At 34.3% G+C, this 24,831-nt stretch overlaps 1 protein-coding gene across 4 annotated transcripts in view; it reads left to right on the top strand.

Moving 5' to 3' along the window:
• ZFAND4 (zinc finger, AN1-type domain 4) overlaps positions 1 to 24,065 on the top strand; it is a 33,471-nt gene extending 9,406 nt beyond the window's left edge. The window contains exons 1-9 of one of the 4 annotated variants that reach the window (XM_012723418.1): positions 2,138 to 2,216; positions 2,595 to 2,644; positions 3,132 to 3,199; positions 6,897 to 7,083; positions 12,123 to 12,270; positions 18,673 to 19,839; positions 20,333 to 20,387; positions 22,479 to 22,596; positions 23,523 to 24,065. In XM_012723418.1, the coding sequence (XP_012578872.1) occupies positions 3,169 to 3,199; positions 6,897 to 7,083; positions 12,123 to 12,270; positions 18,673 to 19,839; positions 20,333 to 20,387; positions 22,479 to 22,596; positions 23,523 to 23,658 (1,842 nt within the window). In that variant the 5' untranslated portion in view covers positions 2,138 to 2,216; positions 2,595 to 2,644; positions 3,132 to 3,168 and the 3' untranslated portion in view covers positions 23,659 to 24,065. Of the gene's footprint in view, positions 1 to 2,137; positions 2,217 to 2,594; positions 2,649 to 3,131; positions 3,200 to 6,896; positions 7,084 to 12,122; positions 12,271 to 18,672; positions 19,840 to 20,332; positions 20,388 to 22,478; positions 22,597 to 23,522 lie in introns of those variants that run through there. The other 3 variants (XM_012723419.1, XM_012723416.1, XM_012723417.1) reach the window with 3 other exon arrangements.
• Positions 24,066 to 24,831: the final 766 nt, after the last annotated feature.

The following is a 24,831-nucleotide window of genomic DNA, read 5'->3' as shown; positions in this document are numbered from 1 at the left end:
TGCGGAAGTGGTTTTAGATTCTCAGTGCTGTGCTTCAACCCACTGCGCCACCAGGGAGGGCCGGAAGTCTTTTTAATATGTGCCATTTTCATGAATATGAGATGGTATCGCGTTGTAGTTTCAGCTTCTCTCTCTTACTGGAAATAATGATGAGTATTTTTTTTTCATGTTTGTTGGCCTTCTGGATATCCTCTTTGGTGAATTGTCTCTTCATATCTGCTGCATATTTATTGATTGGGGTTTTTTTGGTTGCTGAATTTTGTGAGCTTTTTGTTTATCTTAGGATTGTGTGAATATTTCTTCCCTTATTCTTCCATAATAAGGGTGTCTTTTTTTTTTTTAATTGAGGCAACATTGGTATATAACACTGTGTATGAGTTAGAGGTATAGGATCAGGATGAGATACTTCAAGTGTACATTGCCACACCTTAATAGGGTATCTTTAATCTTCTTGGTTTATTTTTTTATTTCCTTTGCCTTAAGTGTTGAGGCTCCAAAAGCATTATTGTTGATGTCATGGAACATATCAACAATATTTTCTATATATTTTATCATTGTAGGCATTATATCTAAGTCTTTACTCCATTTGGAATTTATTTTTGTGTATAGAGTTAGAAAGTGAGCCAATTTTATTGTTTTGTGTGTGGCCTTCCAATTTTCCCAGCACTATTTAATGAAATTATAGTTTTCCATTGTACAATCATAGCTACTTTATAGATTAGGTACTGATAATGACCATGGGTTTATTTTTGAATTTTGCATTCTATTCCATTAATCCATGTATCTTTTCTGGTGCTAATATATTTATGTTGCCTTATAGTTAGGTTTGAAATCAGGTAATATACTTTTTCTTAAATTTTCTTAGGAAAAATTGCTTTTGCAATTTGATGCCTTTTGTGGTTCCATATGGATTTCATGATTTATTTATTTTTTGTCTTTGCTCAATTTCCTTAAAAATATTGATAGTGTTTTTATGGGGACTGTGTTAAATTCATAATTTTAGGTAGAATTGTCATTTTGATTGTATTGATTCTCCCCATCCATGAGTATAGGATTGCCTTCCATTTTCTTGTTTGAATCCTTTAACAAATCTTGTAGTTCTCTTTGTATTTTAAAAAAATACTTTGAGCAAGAGGGATATTAACATTTTGGTTAAAGTTGGATAAATTTTTTGTTGTTTAAGATACCAAGTCTGTGTGTGTTGTTACGGTAACTCAAACAGACTAAAATATATTTGTTTGTACATACACACTCATATCACTTTTGTTTTAGGGATTATTTATTTATTGCATTAAGAACTGGGGTGTAGGTCTGTGGTGTGGGAGGTGAGAGGATTCACCACATATACACTCGTATCACAGCTTACAGTTATGAAAAATTGAATAGGTGACAATATTTTTTAGTAGGGGATTGGGTATATAAATTATGACAGAGACATTTGAGTACCATCTAGTCATTAAACATAATGTATCTATGATACAAAAAGTATATGTAGTGAGAAGGTTGTTGAACAGCTCACAGTATGATTTTATTTCACTAAAAAATAAGCTTTAAAGGAAAACATATCCAAAATGTTAAGAATTGAGTCTACTAGTTTGTAATTACATAGTCTATTTATATGTAGATACTTGTATTGTCTATTTTCACAATTGACTATTTTTATAATATTTCAACTTGGTAAAAAGCATAGAAAGGACTATATATATAGAGTCCTTTTTTATAAGACATTTGTTTTATAAATATAAATATTCCTTTACCATCACACAAAGAAACTATCTTGTGGACTAATTTTCAGTATTGAAAAATATCCATAGTATACTTTTCATAATAAATATAAGTGCAGCACTTTGAACTGTCTTCTGGGCCTAATATTTTAAACTCTTCCATGCGTATTTCATGATCCTGGTAAGGAGTTTCCTGAGCTAACACTTTGTCAAGGCCAGAGAATTACGAAAACACAACTGTTGTAAAGGAAGTGAATTAGCCTACATCTTTTTCAGTCACTTTTTACCTCATTCTATAAGTTTTAGCTTAAGCAGCTAGGCTTCAGTTTAAAAGTGTATCCTTAATAAATAGTTTTGTGTATACTCTTTTGAAGATTTATTGAATTGTTAACCATTTTTTATAAACTTCCTCTAAGGTATTCCCATCTGTCAGCAACACTTAATTTGGAATAACATGGAACTTGAAGATGATTATTGCTTGAATGATTACAAGTGAGTGTAATTGCATATTAGCTGTTTTATAGATGTTCAATATTATGACTCCATGTACCAGTGTTTTTCTTCTGAATCCTTGAAGCATGTCTCTTCTAAATAGTTTTGATCTCTAGAGTCAGTGTCCTTAACTATGATACTATTGGCTCTCTACTCTGTACTACTTGGTTTTATTCCTTTGATTCTTTATTATTCATACCAAATTGTTATTCCTTGTCAGTTTAGAGCTTCCTCTTCTTATTGTTCCTTCCTTTGAATATTGATCGATTTCCATTTGGCTAGTTTCCTTTTTACATTTTTCAGAAATTACTGGGTGAGAAAAATGTTATTCTTCACCATGTCTTTCCTTTTTCATTATGCTTGCCTCCTGTTACTAAGTGACACTGTACACCACTGATAGCAGACTACTCTGTTCACGTCTGTTCACGGTTTGTCTGTTTCTTCCTTCTCTTTTCTAATTATATACTCTTAAGGGCAAAGGGGTTAGAGACAATGTTGTGTAGCTGGGGAAGAACTTTGGGAATTGGGAGACCTTGTAGATTCACTATTTTCCTATTTTCTACTTTATTATACAGATGCTATTTTCCGACATTTCGCATCTTAGACAAAGCTCTTTTTTGTCTTAGGGCCTTGTTTTTCCTTATGTGTGAAATGAAGAGGCTAAGCCATGTGATTACAGAGATCCTTTCCAGTACTTTAATTCTGGAATTTCATGTCATATTTCAGAATTATGAGGCGTTCACTTTGATATCATTTACATAAGAGCATTTTATATTTAAGAACATTGCTGTGTATTTTTTATATAGTAGAGAATAAGCACTGTGAGTGACAAACCAGGAATAATTGTATGTGTAGGTGTGTAATATTGAATTCATTTTGATGATTATGGTTTATTTTTGTGTTAATTATCTACAGCATATCAGAAGGTTGTACCTTGAAGCTGGTATTGGCTATGCGTGGTGGACCTATAAATACTAGAAGAGGTAGGCATGTTAAAATTATATTAAAGTATCCTGATACTAAAAATCTCCAAGCCTTTTTTTTTTATAGACTCAGGTTATATTCTGATTTTCTGTTACTAAGTCTTAGAAGAACCAAATTTGTTTCTCTAGACATTGTTCTATAAAACCTAAATCCACAGAAGTGAGTACTACTGATATTCTAGAAAATCTCATGATGCCAGTTTCAATCCAGGGAGATTTAAAAGTAAATCTTACCTGTATAGGGAAGAGCAAATAGAATGGCATAGTATAAATAATATGCTGTTATTGTGTTCATGTTCATAACAGTCTTGTTGCTTTTGTTATTCACTCTTTTGAATCTTCAACTCTCGGTGCTAGTGATTATTAGAGAAAATTCCAAAGACGACTGTTAGCTTCGTTTGTGATATAGTTGAATTTTATGGATATATTCGTGGTCCTCTTAATTCCTTTTTTCCAGAATGTGGTGGGGCCTGGGGAATCAATTCAGTCATTCAACAAATATTTATAAAGTATCTATTAGATGTCCAGTGCAATATCCCAGGTGCAGTAAACATATAGAAAAAGGCCCTGCTTCGAACACTTCCCACATGTAAAGAATTGATGTCATTTCAAGCAGTCATAAGTACTATGGATGAAATAGGATAGTGTGATACTTTCTGTGGAAATAGAATAGTAGGAAAATGATTGTGAAATGGGTCTTCAGAGAAGATAAATGAATGGAGACTTCACTAAAAAAAAGTTCTGAGCATGACAAGAGCTGGAAGTGTTCACATTAGTCCCTGACTCAGGTATGTTACATACATCCCCAACAGGTAAAGGCATCCTTAGATTATTCAGAGCATTCCTGCTCTGTGGGCTCATTTTGGGGAAGGTCTGCGTATTTGCTTGATCCTTTATTAACCTGAAAATTGAAGATTAAGTATTGATTTTACTGCAAACTTACTTCTTCCACAGGCAAAATTTAAATCTGTTTCATAATCTTGGCTGGAAAATAGGGCTATTGCTATCTTTTCCCTAGTTATTTCAAGAGTATTTTGCGAGGTGTGTTACTTTGTTGGACCATTTTGGATAGATTAGAAAAAAACAAAGATAATAGTGTAGAGCTGATTAACTAGCATTTCTAATAGAAAGGACATTCTATTAATTGGACTTACAAAATTATCCTGTGTGACATGAGATGAATATAGTGCCAATTCTGAGGGTAATACAAGGACAGTAAGTGTTTACTGAGACACTGTGTCAAGATAGAACATATAGTGTCCAATCACCTGAATTCCATTTTGGTTTACTTTTGAAAGCTGGTTTATGTGTAGCATTATGTTTAATCAGAACAGCTACTTCTCTTATTAGGGATAATTATGTGTATGAGGAAGAGTAAGTGCTACATGATATAGGTATATGTGTATATTTTAAAAAAAATTGCTTAGTGAAAATGAAAGGCAGCTACTTTTTGGTAGTTGAAGCTTTAGAATGCCTTTTCCCCAACAACTTTTCTGTGCCTTGTTTGTGAATTGGAAAATCAACACCTAGAAATTATTGTTTTAATTTGTTAAATTTTAATAATTTTGCCTTTATGGAATCAACTTTTTAAAGTTAAAAACTTTGTTACCTACCTTATATCATTGATAGCTTCAGAGGGAAACAAACTATGCAGATCTAGAACTTCTTTATACTGTAATTGAGAAACCATTAAGCTATTAGCCTGAAAATCATATTTAACTTGTAAAGTTGATTTTAAAATAGCTATTACCAAAATACCTTAGAAAATACTTAGTGTTTTAAATGAAAAAACAATTTTTTAGAATTAAATTTTATTCTCTATATGCAGTGTTTCACACATTATAAAATGATTTTTCTGTTCTGAAAGACATGTACAAACACATATTCAACCCATTTGCTTCCTTAAGTAAGTCATACTATGTTGGTTTAAGCAAGACTTTCATGTGCCTTTAGTAATGGTAGGAATGCTTCCATTTTTTAATGTAATAAAGAAAGTGTATTAACTTAAAAATTATGAGAACTTGTTACAAAAATGTCTTTTATTTATTTATTTATTTTTTAAGATTTATTTATTCAGACAGCACTAGGATACAGGCCAGAGATGCAGAGGGTGAGAGCATTCACCAGAGACAGAGTGGGGAGCAGAACAGGCAGATCACGAAGTACACTGCTGAGGGGAGCAGCGGGCAGGTCAGGAGAGGTCTGCCGCGCCATGTGGTCACCTCCCGGGCAGGCAGGGATCGAACTCATGCGGAAGTGGCTTTAGCTTCTTAGTGCTGTGCTTTAACCTGCTGCGCCACCAGGGAGGGCCCAAAAATGTCTTTTAATAGTCACATTTTGTGCCTATGAAAGAGTCAATCACATTTTTAAAACTTTTAAAAAATTTATTTATATATATTTTACATTTTTGTTCATTTTTGTACAATATTTGCTTTCTCTTCTCAGGTGTAGTCCCCATCAAATTCCCACCACCAATTCACCCTGCACCATCACCATAGTCCCTTGTGTTCTTACTTCCCCTGTTTTGATTCCTCTCCCTCCTCGTCCCCTGCATAATGTCTCTACCAATGAAGTATTTTTTAATATAAGCCAAATCTTGTATTATTAAAGTTTTTGTGTATTAATAATGGTGGTATTGAATTTAGAATATAGAATTTATCTTCTTTCTTTTAGAGCTTAATGTCTTGTTGCAGTAACCTTTTTTAAAGGTAGTACAACATTGTGACTTAATAAATAAGCTACTTGAAAGTTATGGAGTTGGGGAAATTGTTGCTTTTTTTAGGAGCCAGTGTTAGGGGCAAATGTTTCTGTAGCTTGACATGAGAATGTTTATTGTAACCTCTATATCAACTCCCACGACTGGGTTTCAGAGGCTTTTAGAACACTTACACCATGAGCCAGAATCTCTTGAGGCCCATTCTCCCCCCACCATGGTGTAGAATTTACTATGGACAAGAATGGGTCATAATGATGACTCTAGTATCATTCAAACCTGAGGACATTTGTGGGCCCTATAACCTAGGAGGATTTGTAGTGGCCCCAGTCAATGTACTTTAACAAACTAGACACTTGAATACCTATAAGGACAATTGGGATCCTGGAAGAGTGTTTTCAAGAAACATGCTAACTTGCAAGCATTGCAGTTAAGTAAGCTAAGTCTCCCTCTGGTGTTCTGAGTTACTGTCTACTTTTAATTACCTAATTTCATGTCAACATGAAATTCTAAGAATCAGCCTATATATAAAACCAGAAAGAAAATGATTCACTTGCTCCTTATTTCTTACATCCTTAATTGTGTTGATTGTTTTTAATCTAAACTAAATGGGATTTATATTGCTTTCAAGTGATTATTGAAACAAGTATAGGAAGCACAAGGTGTAAAGTAAAAACACTGATTGATAGATAATACTGTCATAGCATCAACATGTACACAAATGCTAGTGACTGGAGTAACCTCAAGGACTTGTTTAAACCTCTTTCTACATAACAAGGTAATGATGAATTTCATTTTTTCCCCCATAAAATACAGCATAGGGAATGCTATGTCTATAAAAATACCAGAAATTTACTTTAAAACTGTCATATATGTGTTATATGCAGAGTTGTTCAGATTCAGAACATAATATCTTGTCACTGTACTAAGAAGCCTACAATGGATAGAAATTGAAAGCCTGTTTATCAATTTTTCTCTTTGTAGTTCCTATGGAAGATCCACTTAGGGAGATGGCTGAGTACATGGATTCCAATCGAGATGAGGTCTGGGAGAAGACCTCCTGCAACAAACAAGTTACATTTTTAGTATACCGAGAAGGAGACCAATTGAATTTTTTTCGTGTAGTTGATAGGGGAGATGGAACTTTAACACCATTATCTGAATCCTTAAGGTAAACAGGGTTTTGTCACTTTAGAAGAGAACAAACATCATATGAAACGCTCTGTAAACTTTTGTGTTTACCTTGTGTTATCAAAATAATCTTATATTTACAAGACTAACGAAACATCGTGCATTTTCTTCCATCCCTTGTGCCAGGTATGTAATTTGCAGTTGTTCTCCAGAGATTGCTATTTAGGTAATAATTTCTAAAAACTGAAATTTCTTTATGGAGTAGCACTTTTTTCATAAAAATACTTAGTTCTTTCACTTTATGAAACTCCAACATGCCTACTAGATTATAGTCTTGTTATAATAGTGTATTTTTGTACAGCCTTGGCATAATGGAAACGGTTGAACCTAAAGTTGCTATTTTTCAAAACTTTGCTGCTTAGTGGTAAATAGATTTCTTTATTCCTATGGTATTGTTTTATTCTATAAAAGGGAAGGTTTGTTATATTACTTCTAAAATTAGAAAGAAGCACCCTGAAGGTGCTTAGCTAGGCAATAGAACAATAAGGAATTGGACAGAATAACCTTTCAGTTTTTGTTCACTCTTACTGTAATTCTTTTATTCCTTTCTCTTTAAGCCACTAAACATTTTCTGAACTTTTATAACCAGTGTCTATATTACAAACTGGATTACAAAGATGATTGTTCCTCCTCTCAGCTCTAGGTAGGATACATAATATAACTTAGGCGGTTATTATAAAAGTTATAACATCTCTGGGCAGCCTTTGTTGTCCTTTGTTTGAGGGGCCTTTATTTTTCTGAAGGGTAATAGAAGCTAGGCAAAACCTGTGATAAGAAGTGACCTTAAATGAGGAGTAGACACTAGCCAAATGGACAAAGGAAGGAAAGGTATTATAAGTAACTAAATTTAATCACCTAATATATACAGCTAATGGCAAAACTATTCATCAAAAAACCTGTAGTCTGGAAAATAGTTTCTGTGGGTCAGTGTAGACAAAGTACTCTCAACTCAGGGTCTCACAAAGTTGTAATCAAAGTATTGACAAAGGTGCATAGATAATCTTTCATTCTTACCATTGGCATAATTCACTTCCCGGTGGGATGTGACTGAGGACTCTGGTATTTGCTGACTCTAACTAGAGGCTCCCTCAGTTCCCTTTGATTAATTCAGAACCAGCTGATTGGGGGCATAAATTATACCTGCAAAGTCTCTCTGTTTGCCATATTCTGGTGGCTACATGCAAATCACAGGTCATACCCACTCATGAGAGTAGGATATTACACAGGGGTGTCCAAGCTCTAGGGAGCTAAGATTTCAGTAGGTTTCTGCCCACCACACACAGTGTTATGTCAAAGTAAGTGTAGGCCCCTTCTTTGAGGTCACAGAGTAGTGTTGACGTAAATGTTACATTTGCCTAGCTCTTATTCTTTAGTCATATTACTAAATTAAAAGACTTAGAAAAATAAAGATGGCCTTCATGAAAAGATTTACAGTATTTGAATGTAAAGATATTTTGGATTATGTTTATAAATTACTATTATCTTTAGCCTGGTTACATATTTCCATTAAAAAAAAGTGACTTTTAACTGATCTTATGAGTCTGTGCTTTGTGAGATAAAACACAATAGTGGGTTCTTTGAAAAATATTAGGTGAATTTAAAGGTTTTTTTTTTAATCCTTTTGAGTGCATTCATTGAATTATTTCATGATTGTATATTTTTACACAGATTGTTCTCCATAGAGAAATTAGGTAAAAGGCTAGCTTTTTAAACACAGGAAGATTGAGTCAGAAACCTCTTTCAGTATAGTGTTAAAATTAAAACACCCCATCATGTAACAAAGAAGTACTTAAAGTTAATTAATGCAAGGTAACCAAGAATAGAATTGAGTCATTTCATTTCCAACTCCGAGGGTGAACTTGCAGAAATTTTCACTCATCTCTCCTGTTCAAGTATCGTTAACCTTGAGAAAAAAATCTTTCACTTATGTGGGTACACAAGCACTGTGCAGTAAAGGTCTATTATTGATGTTCAAGGAAGCAACATGAAGTAGTTAAAAAATAGACTTTGGGGGCCCTCCCTGGTGGCGCAGCGGGTTAAAGCACTGCACTAAGAAGCTTAAGCCACTTCCCCATGAGTTCGCTCCCCGCCTGCCCTGGAGGAGATCCACATGGCATGGCAGACCTCCTGACCCGCCCGCTGCTCCCCTCAGCAGTGTACTTCGTCAATCTGCCTGTTCTGCTCCCCACTCTGTCTCTGGTGAATTCTCTCACCGCCCCTGTATCTCTGGTCTGTACCCCAGTTCTGTATGAATAAATAAATAAATCTTTAAAAAAAAATAGACTTTGGAATCAGACAGATGGGGGATTTGAATTTTATGTCCACCATCTACTAACTCTCTGGTCTGAGCAAAGGCAGCCTTTCTAAATTATAGTTCATTTATAAAATGGGACATAATATCACCTAAATGGGGACCTTTTAATACCACCTTTTATGAAAATCAGAAATAATATGTGAAGATTAGGCATTCAGTAAATGGTAAGTAATGTTACTAATATAGCAGTGTCAATTTTCATACTACAGTAGGCATTATAATAGGTAGAAGTGTTGGCCTCAAGTCAAGGACTTAGGGCCTGCGTTGCTTATAGAGGACAGATCCTGCTGTTCTTCCTGTTGATATCTATGCTTGCTGAGCCTGTAATTAACTCAGAATTTCAAAATGTCATCAGTTCCACCCTGTAAAATTCAGAATTGGGCCAATTTACTTTTTAAAAAAAATAATATAGCAGTTTATTTTTACATCATTTTGAGCCTTTTTCCATCTCAGTTATAATCCCCCGTGGGCTTCCCGTCACCAAATCACCCATGTGCCATCACCATAGTCCAGTGTACAACCTGCCTCCCCTCCCCCAATTTTGATCCCATTTCCCACTCCACTCATATAAAATGTCTCTGGTATATAGTTGTTTATTATTATTATTATTTTCTCCCCTGGTCCTTTATATGCCTGCTATGAGTGAAACCATGCAGTATTTTTCCTTTTCTTTTTGGCTTATTTCATTAAGCATGATCCCTTCCAGCTGCATCCATGTTGCTGCAAAAGGCATGGGTTTATTTATTTATTTATTTATTTTGGTTGCTGAGTAATATTCCATTGTGTATATGTACCATATCTTTTTAATTGTACCATATCTTTTTAATCCAGTCATCTACTTTTGGACATTTGGGTTGATTCCCTGTCTTTCCACTTGTAAATAAAGCAACAGTAAACATGAGGATAGGGATGTAGGTGTCTTTTTGAATCAGTATTCTTGTGTCTTTTGGGTAGATACCTAGGAGTGGGATTTCTGGATCATATGGAAGCTCCATTTTTAGCAGTTTGAGAAACCTCCAAACAATTTTCCACAGTGGTTGTACTAGTTTGCATTCCCACCAGCAGTGCAGGAGAATTCCTTTTTCTCCTCATCCTCACCAACATTTGTGGTTGTTAGTTGTTTTGAGATGTGCCATTCTCACTGGTATGAGATGGTATCTCATTGTGGTTTTAATTTGCATCTCCCTTATTACAAGTGATGTTGACATTTTTTCATATGCTTTACTTTTGATTTTATTTTTATTTAGCAGTGCTCTGAGCTTCAGAAGTGTAGAATACACTCTATAAGGCTATCCTCAATTATTTCTACTTTTTACAACCATATAGAACAGGAAATTTTATTAAACCTGATTCTTCTTTAGCATAGATATTTAGAAATAAATCTGGCACAGTGACATATACATTCTTACTTTGCCCTACTTAAATACCCTATTTAAAATACTAACTCTTCAATATGCCTAGCTTGTGTTTTTCCCCCAAGTCCTTTTTGTTCTGATTTTTCCCAACATTGAACAAATGAATGAAATTTCAGTAATGTTATGTTCAGTTCAGCAAACATTTATTAGATGTGTTTCAAGCACCTTACTAATTGCTGAGATTTGGGATATGAAAAAAGCCTGCTTTCAACTTTCTTGCATATGGAGCTAGAAGGAAAGGTAGATTGTATGTATGTATTTGAGAATAGTGTGATAAATGCCTTTATAGTATGTAGTTAAAGAGAAGGTACTCCAAAATGATAGTTATGTTAAGGTATGACAAAATGTCATGGTGATTGATCAGTAATTGAAATGTTTTACATATCTAATAATTTGTGTTATGACTTAAAAGGAGTATCTTTTTTTCATGTTAAATCTGTACTGTTCTTAGTGGTTGTGTTTCCATACATACTGAGAAAAATCCTAAGTTACCTGTTACTTTGTTGTTAAGAACAGAAAATGTTCTGATACACTGAGTTCCCTTTTTTTAGTGAATAAAATTCTTGACTTGTGTATTATTTCCTTTTTCACCCTGGTTAATGAAAATTGGATCAGTTTGTGCTCTAGGTTACACAATTATTAATCTTGACTGACACACTCAAATCAGAATTTTTTTTTTTGGTGGAACTGGAGTTTTGCTTCTGTAGAACTGATATAACAAGTGCCAAAAAATCTTTACCATATGGTTTATTTACTTATGGTTTATTTACTGAGTTTCAGAGAAACTCAGCTTTACTAATGCTAGTCCATGATGTTTATCCTCTTTTCCCCTATGAAATTTATTTTAAAATACATTTACTTTTCATTTACCTTGACAAGTGGCCTTACGGCCTTAATTTTTACTACTTTTTTTTTTTTTAAGATTTATTTATGCCCACAGAACTTGTGAACAGTCCAGAGGTGCAGGAACAGTGAGAGAATTCACCAGAGGCAGAGTGGGGAGCAGAACAGGCAGATCAACCAAAACATACTGCTGAGGGGAGTAGTGGGTGCGCCAGAGAGATCTGCCACAGCATGTGAATCACCTCCCTCATGTGGGGGATCAAACTCACGCTGGAACAGCTGCCACAAGCTTCATGGTGCTGCTGCACTTTAACCTATTGTGCCACCAGGAAGGGCCCTTATTGTATTACTTTTAGCAGTATATATAGTTACTTGCACATAGAGTATTTTTAGTCATTGGGGTGTATTAAATAACATTAATGATAATTGTCATATTTTTTTTTGCAGTGGTGGTTCTGTGTATAATTTGTATACTGATGAGGATGAGGAAATTGAGTCTTCTCCTTCTGGGCAACAGATAATTGAAAATTCAATAACTATGAATAAGATGAAGCTGCTGAAGGCCAAGATGGAGAACATGAATCTCAGCAAAAAGGTGAAGCTGTTGGCCCTTGGTCAGCCTTTTTCTCTCTTACCTCTGCAGAGCTCACAGCATTGAGGTCTGTTGGTAATTCTGAAAGTTTCTTTATGAAATATTATTTGTTTCAAGTTTCTGGCCTCACTTACTTATTGAGATTAAAAATGATGAGTTGATCTTTAAGGTAAGCAACACATCTAATGTGCTTAACAGCAATTAAAATAATTCATGATTTAAAAATATTTCATAGTTTTAGGGCTAAGAAAGTTAAGGAGACAGCTTATTCTTAATCTTGTAGTAATTTTTTAAATGTTCTCTTACAATTGATATCTTCTCTTTCTGGGTTTAATAACAAGTATGTCTATGTTCAACTTTACTCGATGTTATCAGTTTTCGAAGTTCAAATAGTTGAATACAATTTACATTCTGTTCAGTGGTGAGAGTTGCAGTGTTCATACATTCTTACCAGTATTTGGTTTCATCCTTTTTTATTTTTATCTTTCTGGTTCATATGTAGTTCTAATTTGCATTTTTCTTGACTAATGAAATTGAACTCCTTTCATATGTGTATAGGATATTTCTGATATCCTTTTTTTGGTAAATGCCCTTTAAACTTTTTGCCATTTTTCTATTGGGTTGCATGTGTTTAACTTACTCATTTTTGTAAGATCTTTATATATTATATATATATATATATATATATGTATGTATGTATATATATATATATCTCATATATATGCCTCATATATATCTCACCACTGTTACTTTTTCCATTTCATTAATGACTTAACCCTTTTACTTATTGAAATATAATGTATACATATAATAAAGTTCACAATTTTTAAATCTACATCTTGGTGAATTTTTACATTTATTTACAATTGTGGGTATAATCTAAATGAAGATAGGATCTCTTTCCAGATTTCCTTGTAATCTTTCCTAGTTAATACATACCTTCCCATACTCCCAGAAATAACTATTATTATCTGTCACAATAAAAATTTTGAATGTTCTTGAACTTTGTGTAAGTGAAGTAATATAAATATAATTTTTGTTAACCCAGTTTCATTTGCTCAATGTAATACTGTAATGATTCATCCATGTTGTGTATGTAAGTTCATTTCTTTTCCACTGCTCCATACTATTCCATTGTATGGCTATGCCTCAATTTGTCTGTCTCCTTTTGATAAATATTGGGATGTTTCTGGTTTGGGACTTCCTTCAATAAGGCTACTTTGAACATTCTTACATATTTCAATGGTGGACCTTTTTTTTGGCGTATCCCTAGGAATCAGAGTAGTTAATTGTGTAGCTTAGTAGTTATGCCAGTTTGAATCAATTTACACTCCCAGTAGTAGCAGCATGAGTGTTTTCATTTTGTGTCACATGTGTCCACCATAGAGATTGTCAATCTTTTCATTTTAGCTATTCTGGGGAATGTTTAGGGATTTTAATTTGCATTTCTTTGATGAGGAATAATGTTAAACATTTCATATGCTAACTGGCCACTAAGATTTTTACCTTTGGTCTTTACATCACGTGAACCACATTGTTTAAAAATAGGAATTTTGTTTAAAAAGATGATTTTTGTCAAGTGCCTATTCAAGTCTTTTTTTTTCTTTTGCCCATTTTTCTTATTGACGTGTCTTCATTTTGCTGATTGATTTGTACTCATTATTATATACTATGGATACAAATTCTTTTTCAGATACAAATTTTATAGATATTCTAACATTGTAGCTTGCTCTTCTATTTTCTCATTCTCTTAATAAATAAGTTTAATAAATTGTAACTTACCAGTTTTCCTTTTATGATTGTATGGTTGCCACTTCTTACTACTATTTTTCTTAAAGATTTATTTATTTATGCATATAGAACTGGGGTATAGGCCAAAGGTGCGGTGGATGAGAGGATTCACCAGAGACAGAGTGGGGAGCAGAACAGACAGATCTGTTGAAATACACTGCTGAGGGGTCAGCTACCTGGCCAGCGGATCAAACTCATGCTCCTGTGGCTTCAGAAAGCTTCACATTGTGGTGCTCTAACCCACTGCACCACCAGGGAGAGCCCCCTTACTACTTTTTAAGGATATTTCCTGTCACAGGTCTTGACCATGTGTGCTTTTCTCCAAAAACACTGTGGTTGTTCCTCTGTCATATAAATTTATAATCCTATCTGCAAAAAATATTAGCTTTGTAAAAGTATAATGTGAAGTGGGGTGAAGATAATTTTTTCCAGGTGGAGAACAGTTGACTTACCTAATGTAGGAAAATCCTTTCCTTATAGTCCTAAATATTTAGGGACTTAATGATAGAACAAACATCAGAATATAAGAAGCAAAAACCATAAAGAGAAGCAAATCTATGGGTAGAATGTTTAATCTTCCATAGAAGATTTAAACATCTCTACTTTCAAAATGGATAGAAAAATTAGAAATGATATGAGAAAACTTGAATAACACTTACTTGTCCAAACTTATACTTACAGAATGTTCCAGCTAAGAATAGTAGGATACATCTTCATTTAAGAACACTCAAATATTCACTTGGGTTAACATGCGTATTTATCAATAAAATTCTCACAAACTTTAAAGAATAAACTAATATTCTCCCTGATGGCCTAGGGGTTAAGTCTCAGCACTTTCACCCTGATGGTCTGAGTTTGATTCCTAGCCAGGAGCTAACCCACATATGGCACAGCAGACCTCTCCTGTCTTCTACTGCTCCCCTTAGCTGTGTATTTCAGTAAAATCCTCCTCTTCTACTCTTTCCTCTGTCTCTGCTGAGTCCTCTCCACCCCCTTGTTGTGCCTCTCACCTATACCCCAGATCTTCTACACAAGAAGGTGCCTAACCTATTAAAAGATATATATATATATATATATATATATATATATATAAGTGCCCCCCCCCTCTTTTACATTGGATAAAATTAGAGGTCAGTAAACAGAAAAATGTCTGGAAAATATATTTTGGAAATAATATAAAGACTTTTAAGTAATTAACTTGTCAAAAGGAAATTAGAAAGTATTTTGCACTGAATCAAATGTCCTCATAATGTGGTGAACTTATTTTAAAATATGAAATCATTCTTATATTCTTGGAATGAACCACTCTTGTCATGACATCATGTTTTTCCTTTTTAGCTTTAGAAGTAATGTGCTAATTCTAGAAGTTGTAAGTATTATATTTCATTTCTGATTTTCAGCTTGAATTTTCCTTCCTGGAATCAAGCCCACAAACCATACTATATTACTGTTTTCATTTGCTTTGTATACCTTTCCCAACTTTAGAGATAGGTTGTTTCAGATGCAACTTTTTATAGAGTTGTTTTTTGCTCTGTGAACCAATTTGAAATTTGAAGTTACCAATTGTATTTAAATTTATTGATTTGACTTACATTTTGATCTTGAATATCTTATTTTGATAATTTTCAGTTTCATGGTGCATTTTCTTTTGTGTATGTATGGATATCTGTGTGTTTACTTTCTGGTATATCAGAAGACTTTTATTAATTATAACTTTGTTTTATCATATCTTTGATCTGAGATTTCCTTACTTAATCTTTTACTCGTTTGTCATCTTTATTTTTTCAAGTTAAATTATTTTAAATTTCTTTTTACATCATACTTCATTTTGTGCATTTTTACATCTCAGTTGTAATCCCCACGGGGTCATTTTTATTTATTTAAAGAGGTTTATTTACCCATGCATACAAGAACTGGAGTACAGGACAGAGGTGTGGGGGTGGAGGTGAGAGAACACAGAGAGGGAATAAGAACGAGCAGATCTACTGAAATACACTACTAAGGAGAGAAGTGGGCAAAACAGGAAAGGTCTGCTGTCCTATGTGGGTCACCTCCCTGGAAAGGCATTGAATTCGTGGTGTTGTGGCTGCAGATAGCTTCATAGTGCTGTGCCTTAATTGGTTGTGCCACCAGGGAGGTCCTTCTTTTGTCATCTTTAAAAGATATCTTCTGACTCCTACTTATTAACTAAGTTAAAATCAATTAGCTTATATTCTCCTTCCATTTTAAGGTTTTGCATTATATTTACACTTTTTTAAAATACAATATTTAAAAATCATTTTCCTACCCTTGCCCTACTATTATTTAAATTTTAGATGTTTAATTAAACATATGTCATGTTTGGTACCAGTGTTTTTATTGAGTCTTTATATTTCTTTTTAGTCAGAAGAAGCACCTCTCTGGTAAATTCCTCAGGCAAGGCTTAGCGCATAGATAGTAGTAATCCCTGAACTCTTTGTCAGGTTTTGCGCTTATAAAGGACAATTTAGATGTAAAATGCTTGGATTTTTAAAATGTTCTTTCCTTGCTTTGTATATTGGCTTTGAGGAATTTAATTATCAACCTGAATTTCAATTCTTTGCAAATTCATCTCTTTGTTAGAATTCCACCCCCCCCCCTTAAGTCTAATAGTTTTTGCTAGGATATGTCTTGGAATTAATCAAGGGGTAACTTTAGCTATACATTTTTAACTTCCCCAGCATGAAGATTAAATTTTTGTGTGACGTTTTCTTTTTCAGGAAAATCTCTTAAAAGAGTATTTAAAATTTTTTTAGGGATTTATTTTGCACATACATTGGATCTTTTTCTTCTATCAACCACCTTTTCTCTGATTCCTTTTAATTATTTTATTATTTTCAGTATTTTTGTTTATTTTTAAGGATTTATTTATTTATGCATACAAAACTGGGTTACAGGCTAGAAGTGTGTGTGTGTTGGGGGGGGGGGGGAGAGGATTCACCAGAGACAGAGCAGGGAGCAGAACAGACACGTACTGAAATACACTGCTAAGGGGCGCAGCGGATGGGTCAGGAGAGTCTGCCACGCCATGTGGATCAGTCACCTCCTGGTTGGGACACAAACTTGTGCTGCAGTGGCTGAGGATAGCTTCATAGTGCTTTGCTTGAACCCATTGTGCCACTAGAGAAATGTTATTTTTCTACTTCAGTAAACTCTAATCTCCCTTGGAAACTTGTAATTTAGTCTTCCTCTATGAGATAATTTAGTGCTCTTCAGTTATTCTCTGGGCTTGACATGCGTTCCTAGTTTTTTATCATTCATGTTTTATGTTTTTAAAATTTTGGTGTTATGTGAAGTCACTTTTTAAAAAAATATCTGCTGGATCCTCCCTGGTGGCACAATGGGTTAAAGTACAACACTGAGAAACTGGCCTGGCCGCTTCCAGTGCTTCTGTCCCCTGCCCCGGAGCTGACCCACTTGGCGCGGCAGACCTCTCCTGTCTCACAGGTTGCTCCCCTCAGCAGTGTACTTTATCAATCTGCCTGTTCTGCTCCCCAATCTGACTCTTGTGAATCCTCTCACCACATCAGCACCTCTGCCCTGTACCCCACTTCTTTATACATAAGTAAATAAATCTTTTTAAAAATCTTTAAAAATATCTGCTAATGTGAACTTAAGAATATTAATTCAGGTTGCAGTGTTGTGATATAGTTTTCTTCTGCTTCATTGTCTTTGGGGGGATATTTCCATCAGCTGAAATGTTCTAGTTCTCTTTGTTTTTTATAATGGTTTTGTATGAATTTGGTCTTTTTCTGTTTCTTTTCTGATTTGGGCAATTTTTTTTTTTTTTGCTGTGAACTATTGGGCAATTTTTAATTTACTCAAATATTAATCAGTATATATAGACAAAATTATTCTGCATAGTCAAGGAAATTCTATCATCTTTTCTTCATATAATGAAATGCATTTTTAAAAATCCGTGGCAGTATTTTTTTTAAAGATTTATTTTTTCATGCATACAGAACTCAGCGGAGCAGGGGTGGTGAGAGGCTTCACCAGAGACAGAACATATTAACTGAACAGGCAAATTAACTGAAGAGCACTGCTGAGGGGAGCTGAGCAGCAGGGGAGACAGGAGAGGTCTGCCACATCATGTGCGTCACCTCCCTGGCTGGGGACTGAAGTAGTGATGCAGTGGCTGCAAGTAGCTTCTTAGTGCTGCACTTTAACCCTTTGTACCACAGGGAGGACCCTCATAGAGAGCATTTTAAACTTGTAACTCTTTTCTATAGTATCTATCCAGTCAAACATGACTCTTCTTTCTATGAAAACTTGTTGGAGATTACAGATCAATAGTGCCCCATATAACATAATCAGTGTTTTCTTTATAGCGAAACTCTGACAGGTAATCAGAGTAAGTAAATGAAACAAACTTATTTTCCTTTAACATTCTCAGAAACTTATACTCCATGAAGGAAGACAGCAAAATTCTTCTTAATCATAAGCTTAAGATTTTAATCTTTTAAAATATTTTAAATTAAGGTAATCAAAAAGGCAATATGCTATAGTAAGTAACATTTTCTTCCTTCATTAATTTTTGCTAATAGGGAGAGAGTGACTGTGTAAAGGAATTAAATATTTACTCTCTTATTTTAGCCTAAGAAAGTTGTCAAGGTAAAACCTCGTCCACCTATAGCTCCTCGACCATCCAGTGGTTCCACAGCAGCTGCTCGCCACAGATTGTTAAGGGTTCTCCCCCACATTGGGCAGTCTTGTTTACCTTGTCCTGGGAATCCATATCTACCTGAAACCTCCGTGAATGCAGTTTCAAGTTTGGCAACTCTGTCCTCTGTTGATAGACCTGTATCATCTATCACTAGTGATTTTCTTAAGGAAGATGATAACTGGGAGAATAACAAACTGTCTCATTCCAATAGTAGCATCAAATTACCACCTCAGATACCCCATATGGAATTTGAAAATGATAAAGAGCTTGCTGATTCTATTCTCCATCTTGGATCATCCTTGGCTAGGAGGATGAAACATTTCCCAGGAAATTTGGCATCTAATGAGGACGACACTGCATTTCCAGCTTTGGAAGAATGTATAACTGATGAATCACTTCTACCTGAAGTGGGTTCTTTTGCTTCATTTATAGAAGGAAACACTGATGAACAGAACAGTGACTTAGAAGGCACACAGAAGGTAAATCCAGAGTTCTTACTCACTAATGGTGATAACGGGCTGAAAGCTACAGAGCAGCATTTAAAAAATGTCGCAAAAGTATTGTGTCATGAACCAGTAGAGACTACAATCCTAAACCACCGTGAATTAAGTCCTCACAAGAATAGACTTTTGTCACCTCTCCGCTGTTCTGCGCCAATGTCACTACATAATTCTCTGGTGAAACCACAAAGACAGTCTAAATGCTTTGAGTCTGGGAACCTCCAGTCTTCTGCTTCACAAAATGTGCTTCGGTCACTGGATGTTGGAAATATAACTGATTCTTCTTTCCCTAGGACTACTCGTTTTCGAGCTGTTAAAGTTGATTCACCTGGGAAAAGATCTGATGTTATTTCTAAAGGTGAAGCTCGGGATATCACAGAAATAGCCAACAAGGCTTCCAAAGAGCCTGTTGGTTGTGTAAATAGTATAGGTTTTCTTGCTTCCCTGACCAGGAGTGCAAGCAGAGACAGCTCACAGAGCACACGTGGGGTAGGCAGGCTTCGGACTCCTGGAATAGGTTTGTCCTCAAATCTCCATTTTCAAGAAGAAAACCTTAGGAAAAATTCTCCCCAATTAGAACCTACAGAATTTTTTCTAGTAAGTATGCTCAGTTATCCTTGTAGTTATCCTTATAGTGATTCAATATCTTTAAAGTTTGTTTTTTATTTACATAAATAAGGTGGCCCTAGATTGAATTATTCGTTTCTCTTAAAATGTCTATTAGCTTGTAGAAAAATCTTTTTTTGACAGTTAAATTTGATAATTCAATTTAGGATGCAATAATATTTTAGTCCTATATTGAGAACTATAATTTGAAAATAATTTCATGAAAACAACTTAGTATATATTTTTAAATATTTTGAACGATTTTTTTCTAAATAAGGAAACTTACTTGACCTCTCAAATTTTATTCTCTTAGAGATAAGTAATAAGTGCAATATTACTAGATGTGAGCATTGGATTCCAAGTTAATTTAAAATAAAAACCCAGTAGCATTTTCATAAAAAAATGCAAGTATTTCATGTTTGATTATCTTTTCTCCTATTCCCTATTAACTCACCTCTACAGATGTCTTGTGTTTTAATTATAGTCTTCCCATGGTATTGGAATGAATGGAAATAATACTGCTGCAGGGAAAAGAGTAGGTAAGCTATAGATAATTTTGAAGACAATTTAAGACTACTAATCATATTATGCATACTGTTGATTTTTAAAAGAGAAACAAGAACAACATTCTCTCTGGTATGTACAGTGTAAATTTCCCTAAACTTTGTTCCACTTAAAAATGATTGAGGGGTCTCCCCAGTGGTACCAGGGGTTAAAGTCTCAGAGGTATCAAGCTATATCCAACCAGTGCAGCATGAGTTCGATCCCTGGCCAAAGGATTAATCCACATTGCACAGCAGTGCTCTCCTATCTTGCCCACTGCTCCCCAAGCAGTGAATTTCAGTCTTTCAACTCTTTTGCTCCCCACTCTGTCTCTAGTGAATCTTCTCAACCTCCCACACCTTTAGCCTACCCCCCAGTTCTTGTATACATGCAGAGAGGGAAAATTACCAAAAATTACTAGAAAAAAGGGAAATATTATCAAGTTTGAGGAATTTAACCTTTTCCTGTTGGTAGTAGGGAACCTATATGGTAGTACTAGTTTTTAGCATGGAGTAGATGACTAGTAAATAGTTTTCTGTGGTTGGTAGAACAAAATATAGAAACTGTTTCCTTAGGAGAAGACTGTAGTTGTCTTTCTTACTGGCACTTATCTTTGTCACCTCATTCCTGTTCAGACGAGTTCTTAAATTAAAAAAAAAAAATTGGAAAACATTGCATTACAGACCCCCAAAGAATGAAAAAATAATGAAACTATACTGAACTAAATTATCAACAGTTTAGCCTACTATTGGTTAGGGAAGTATATTCTAAATGTCAGTTTCAAAGTTAATTCCAAGTAGTTTAGTTTCTAGAGGATATCCTATTAATATATGCCTTTCCTTTATAGCCTTTGCAAAAGTTTCTTATTTTTTTTAAGAACCGGGAAGTACCTCTGTGAAATATTCATTTAATTTCCATACGAATATTCAGTTTTCTTAGTATCATTTGTTAAAATTTGATCTAAGTGCACTTGAAGAATAAAGTGCTTATTAATTGGATTGATACCACAGAAGTCATTCAGTTAGCTGTTTCAAATATTGTCTGGAAGATTTTTTTTTTAAGTTGAGAAAACATTGATTTACAGGTTTATAACACTGTTTAAGTTTCAGGATCACAGCATCACCCCTCTGACCATATCTGCTTAACACAAAAGGCCTGTGTTTTTCTTTGTTTTCTTAATCCTTGAGTTGTCAGCAGGTGTGAACTTGTACTGTTGTAACAACTGTGGATGGTGACTCTGAGCCTTTGCTTCTGAGTAGGGTTGTTGGGATTTCGTTCACTTTTTAAAGTATTTACTTAGCAATTAAAGTAATTTCATTCTTTCTTGTAACAGATGGAGCTCTTATTTTTATGGTTAAAAAAATCAAGTTGTTGCATATAGCAGATTATTTAGTAAATATTTTTAAAAGGTATTTGTGCTGTGAAATGGGGCAGCATACCTTATTCACTGTTGCTATTATATATATAATAATATATATATAATATATATAATTATAACATGTAGAAGTTTCAGATGGATTTTATATGTGAGAACTGAGTTGACCTTATTTACCTAAGTGTTATGTTCTGTTAGTTTAAAATAAACAAATTGCAGTTTTTGAAAGAGTAAATAACTGCTTGTGGTTTTACGAATTTCATATTTGTGATGTAATCAGTGTTAAAAGAACAGGTTCATGATATTCTGGTACTCCTCTATGATGTGAAAGAACAGGGTGATTGTATTATGTTGTTTCTCACAAACCTCATGAATACAATTTTTGAACCAGAAAGGTTTTCTTCATTCTCTGTCAAAGTTTGGCATACTTTATATACTGATTGTCCTTAAAAATAATCAGATAAGTGATGCCCTGTAAATGGTCCTAAAATGTAAGTCTCAGTCACTAAAAACCTACCACATCTTTAAAATTATAATATGTTTACCATGACTTCATGTTCATGTTCTGTAAATAATATTAGATATGAAAATGGCACAATTTTTCTTATGGCATGGAAATTTGCTCTAACAGGAATGTGTTTTGTATTTTTCTTAATATTGCACATTTATAACTTAATGTCTATACTAATCAATATGTCCTTTCTCTCAACAGGTGAATGTACTCATCACCTTCCACCTGTGAGAGCCCCTATTCAAACAAAGAAGAAAACTACAAAGCATTGTTTTCTTTGTGGAAAGAAAACTGGACTGGCTACTAGCTACGAATGCAGGTAGGTTGGCCAGCTGGAGAAGCAAGGATACTTTCTTTGTAGTGATCCAGCTTGGAGCGTATATAATATAGGATATTCTTTAAATTGGCTACTTATCACATCATTAAATGATGTTCAAAGAGCAGCCCTTAGTTGAACTCCTGGTTAACTAATGTAAAAAGCAAGTAGACAGCTCAAGAATTTACAAGCTCATGAAATACTCCTTTCCCCCTTATACTAGATTTAAAACAATAGGAGAATGCCCTTTGTTTGATAGATGGCACTTGGTTTTGTTTTATTATAGCGTGGAAAAGCCTCTTCCCCAAAAATATATTTTAACCTGACACACTTACATTTGCATCAAAATTTTAATAATTATGGCATACTTTTATTTCAAAACATATATATATTGCATTTAAGAAAAATGAATTTTTTTGCTACCCATAATTATTTTAGTATTGATTAATGTGCTCCAAGAATGGTGTTTGCCTTGAGGCTGAGACCAGGTGTTGAATGTATCTGCTGCTTTTTTAGAGTCTTTGCTATTCAAATGGAAACATCTTCTTTTGAGGCTAGAAATATTTTCAAAATCCCATAATGACAGTTAGGATTTATATCACTGCATTTTCTTAGAATACTGAATTTTTGAGAAATTCAGAGTTTTCCCTAGTTTACTAAACATATTTATCAGCTTTTGCAATTTTGTTACACTGTAAAGGAATGTACCCTGTTTCATTCCATCATGGATTCTTTATTATAAACTCTCAGAGTCTTGGACCATTAACTTGCTCTTTTTGGGATGCTTGTGTTTGTTTATGGGGGGCCGTACCACCTAACGAGAGCCAAAGGGTTCCTGTTGGACTACCCAAAGTTGAGCTCTGATCACCCAAAGAGATGAACCTCTAACCAAAATATGACTATTCACATAAACTTTTTTTGTGCTTTAGATGTGGAAACAACTTCTGTGCATCACATCGCTATGCAGAAACTCATGGCTGCACCTATGATTACAAGAGTGCAGGGAGGAGATACTTACAGGAGGCAAATCCTGTGGTCAATGCACCAAAACTTCCAAAGATCTAACTCTTGCTCTGCACCTACCTGTTTTGCCTGAGGAATTGTATTACAGTGACAGAAGAAATACTGTTTAGACTGCATTATTTTTGCTCTGCTCTGAAAGATTTGCCAAATAACAAAAGCATACAAAGTGTCCTGTTGGAGAATGAGAATGCTACTGTATTTGACATCCTATTCTTTGGTGAATCAAATCAAAACTTTTAAAAATAGTTTTAAAAACTTTATGCTGTAATGATTTAGCTTTATTATTGCATGTCTTAAGTATTTTATATTTGATGTTGCAATTATACTAAACAAGTCTTCAAAAGATGCACTTTAGGAAGTTCACATTGACTATGTAACCAGCTTCCACATTGTACAGAAACGAGCTGTCATATAATAGCTCTGCACAGATCTACCACTTTTTTGGTGTATTTGGGGGTGGGTGGGATGGGTGGGGTTTTTTTTTAAAAAAAATCCCATGTGTGAAAGTTTATTGAGTTTACTACCAAGTTCCTTTTTATTTCAAGGTACTTTTTATAAAAAAAAATGGTTTTTCAATGTGGTTTTAACATATAAATATTTCTTCCATAGTCAGGTTGGAATTCAGAGATGTATCCATTCTATAAAACACATCATGTTAATTACAGCATATATTTCTTATACTACTACTTTTTGAATGGTAGCTTTAAAACAGAAACTGTCTCACTTGTTGCCTTTAAATATAGATCCCAACTTTTTTCCAAAAAATGGCTACATTTAAAACAGAATCTCACCATTTGGTTTGTTTTCCTTATATGTTGAGTGCTATTAACAGGAGAAATTCAAATAAATATTCACTTTTATTATGAGTTTGATTATTTTGTTGTTTATAGTAATTTTTCTTTTATAAATGTTTTTTAAATAAAACCACTTAAATCCATAATTTATTCTACTTGGAAGAAATGACTTTCAGTATAATGGTATTCTTTAAATGTATAAAGTACCTTGTCCCTGAATGTTGCCAGTATACTATTCAAGCATCTGGGGGCCCACTTGCTTCATTGGAAACTTAGCTGAGGCTGATGCTGACCCCTGGCAAAAAGCTGGCAGGCAATCCAAGTAGACTGTGTAACTCTAACCCAACCCAAGTGGGATTTGCAGGGGGATCAGAAGGCTAGAGTTGGATTTTCATAGAGTTGGATTTTCATTTTTTTTTTA

This window comes from Condylura cristata, unplaced genomic scaffold (genome assembly GCF_000260355.1).
Source record: "Condylura cristata isolate star-nosed mole 26May11 unplaced genomic scaffold, ConCri1.0 scaffold00011, whole genome shotgun sequence".
Lineage (NCBI taxonomy): Eukaryota > Metazoa > Chordata > Mammalia > Eulipotyphla > Talpidae > Condylura > Condylura cristata.
The sequence above is the reverse complement of the archived record's forward strand: the minus strand, read 5'-3'. Positions and strand labels throughout refer to the sequence as shown.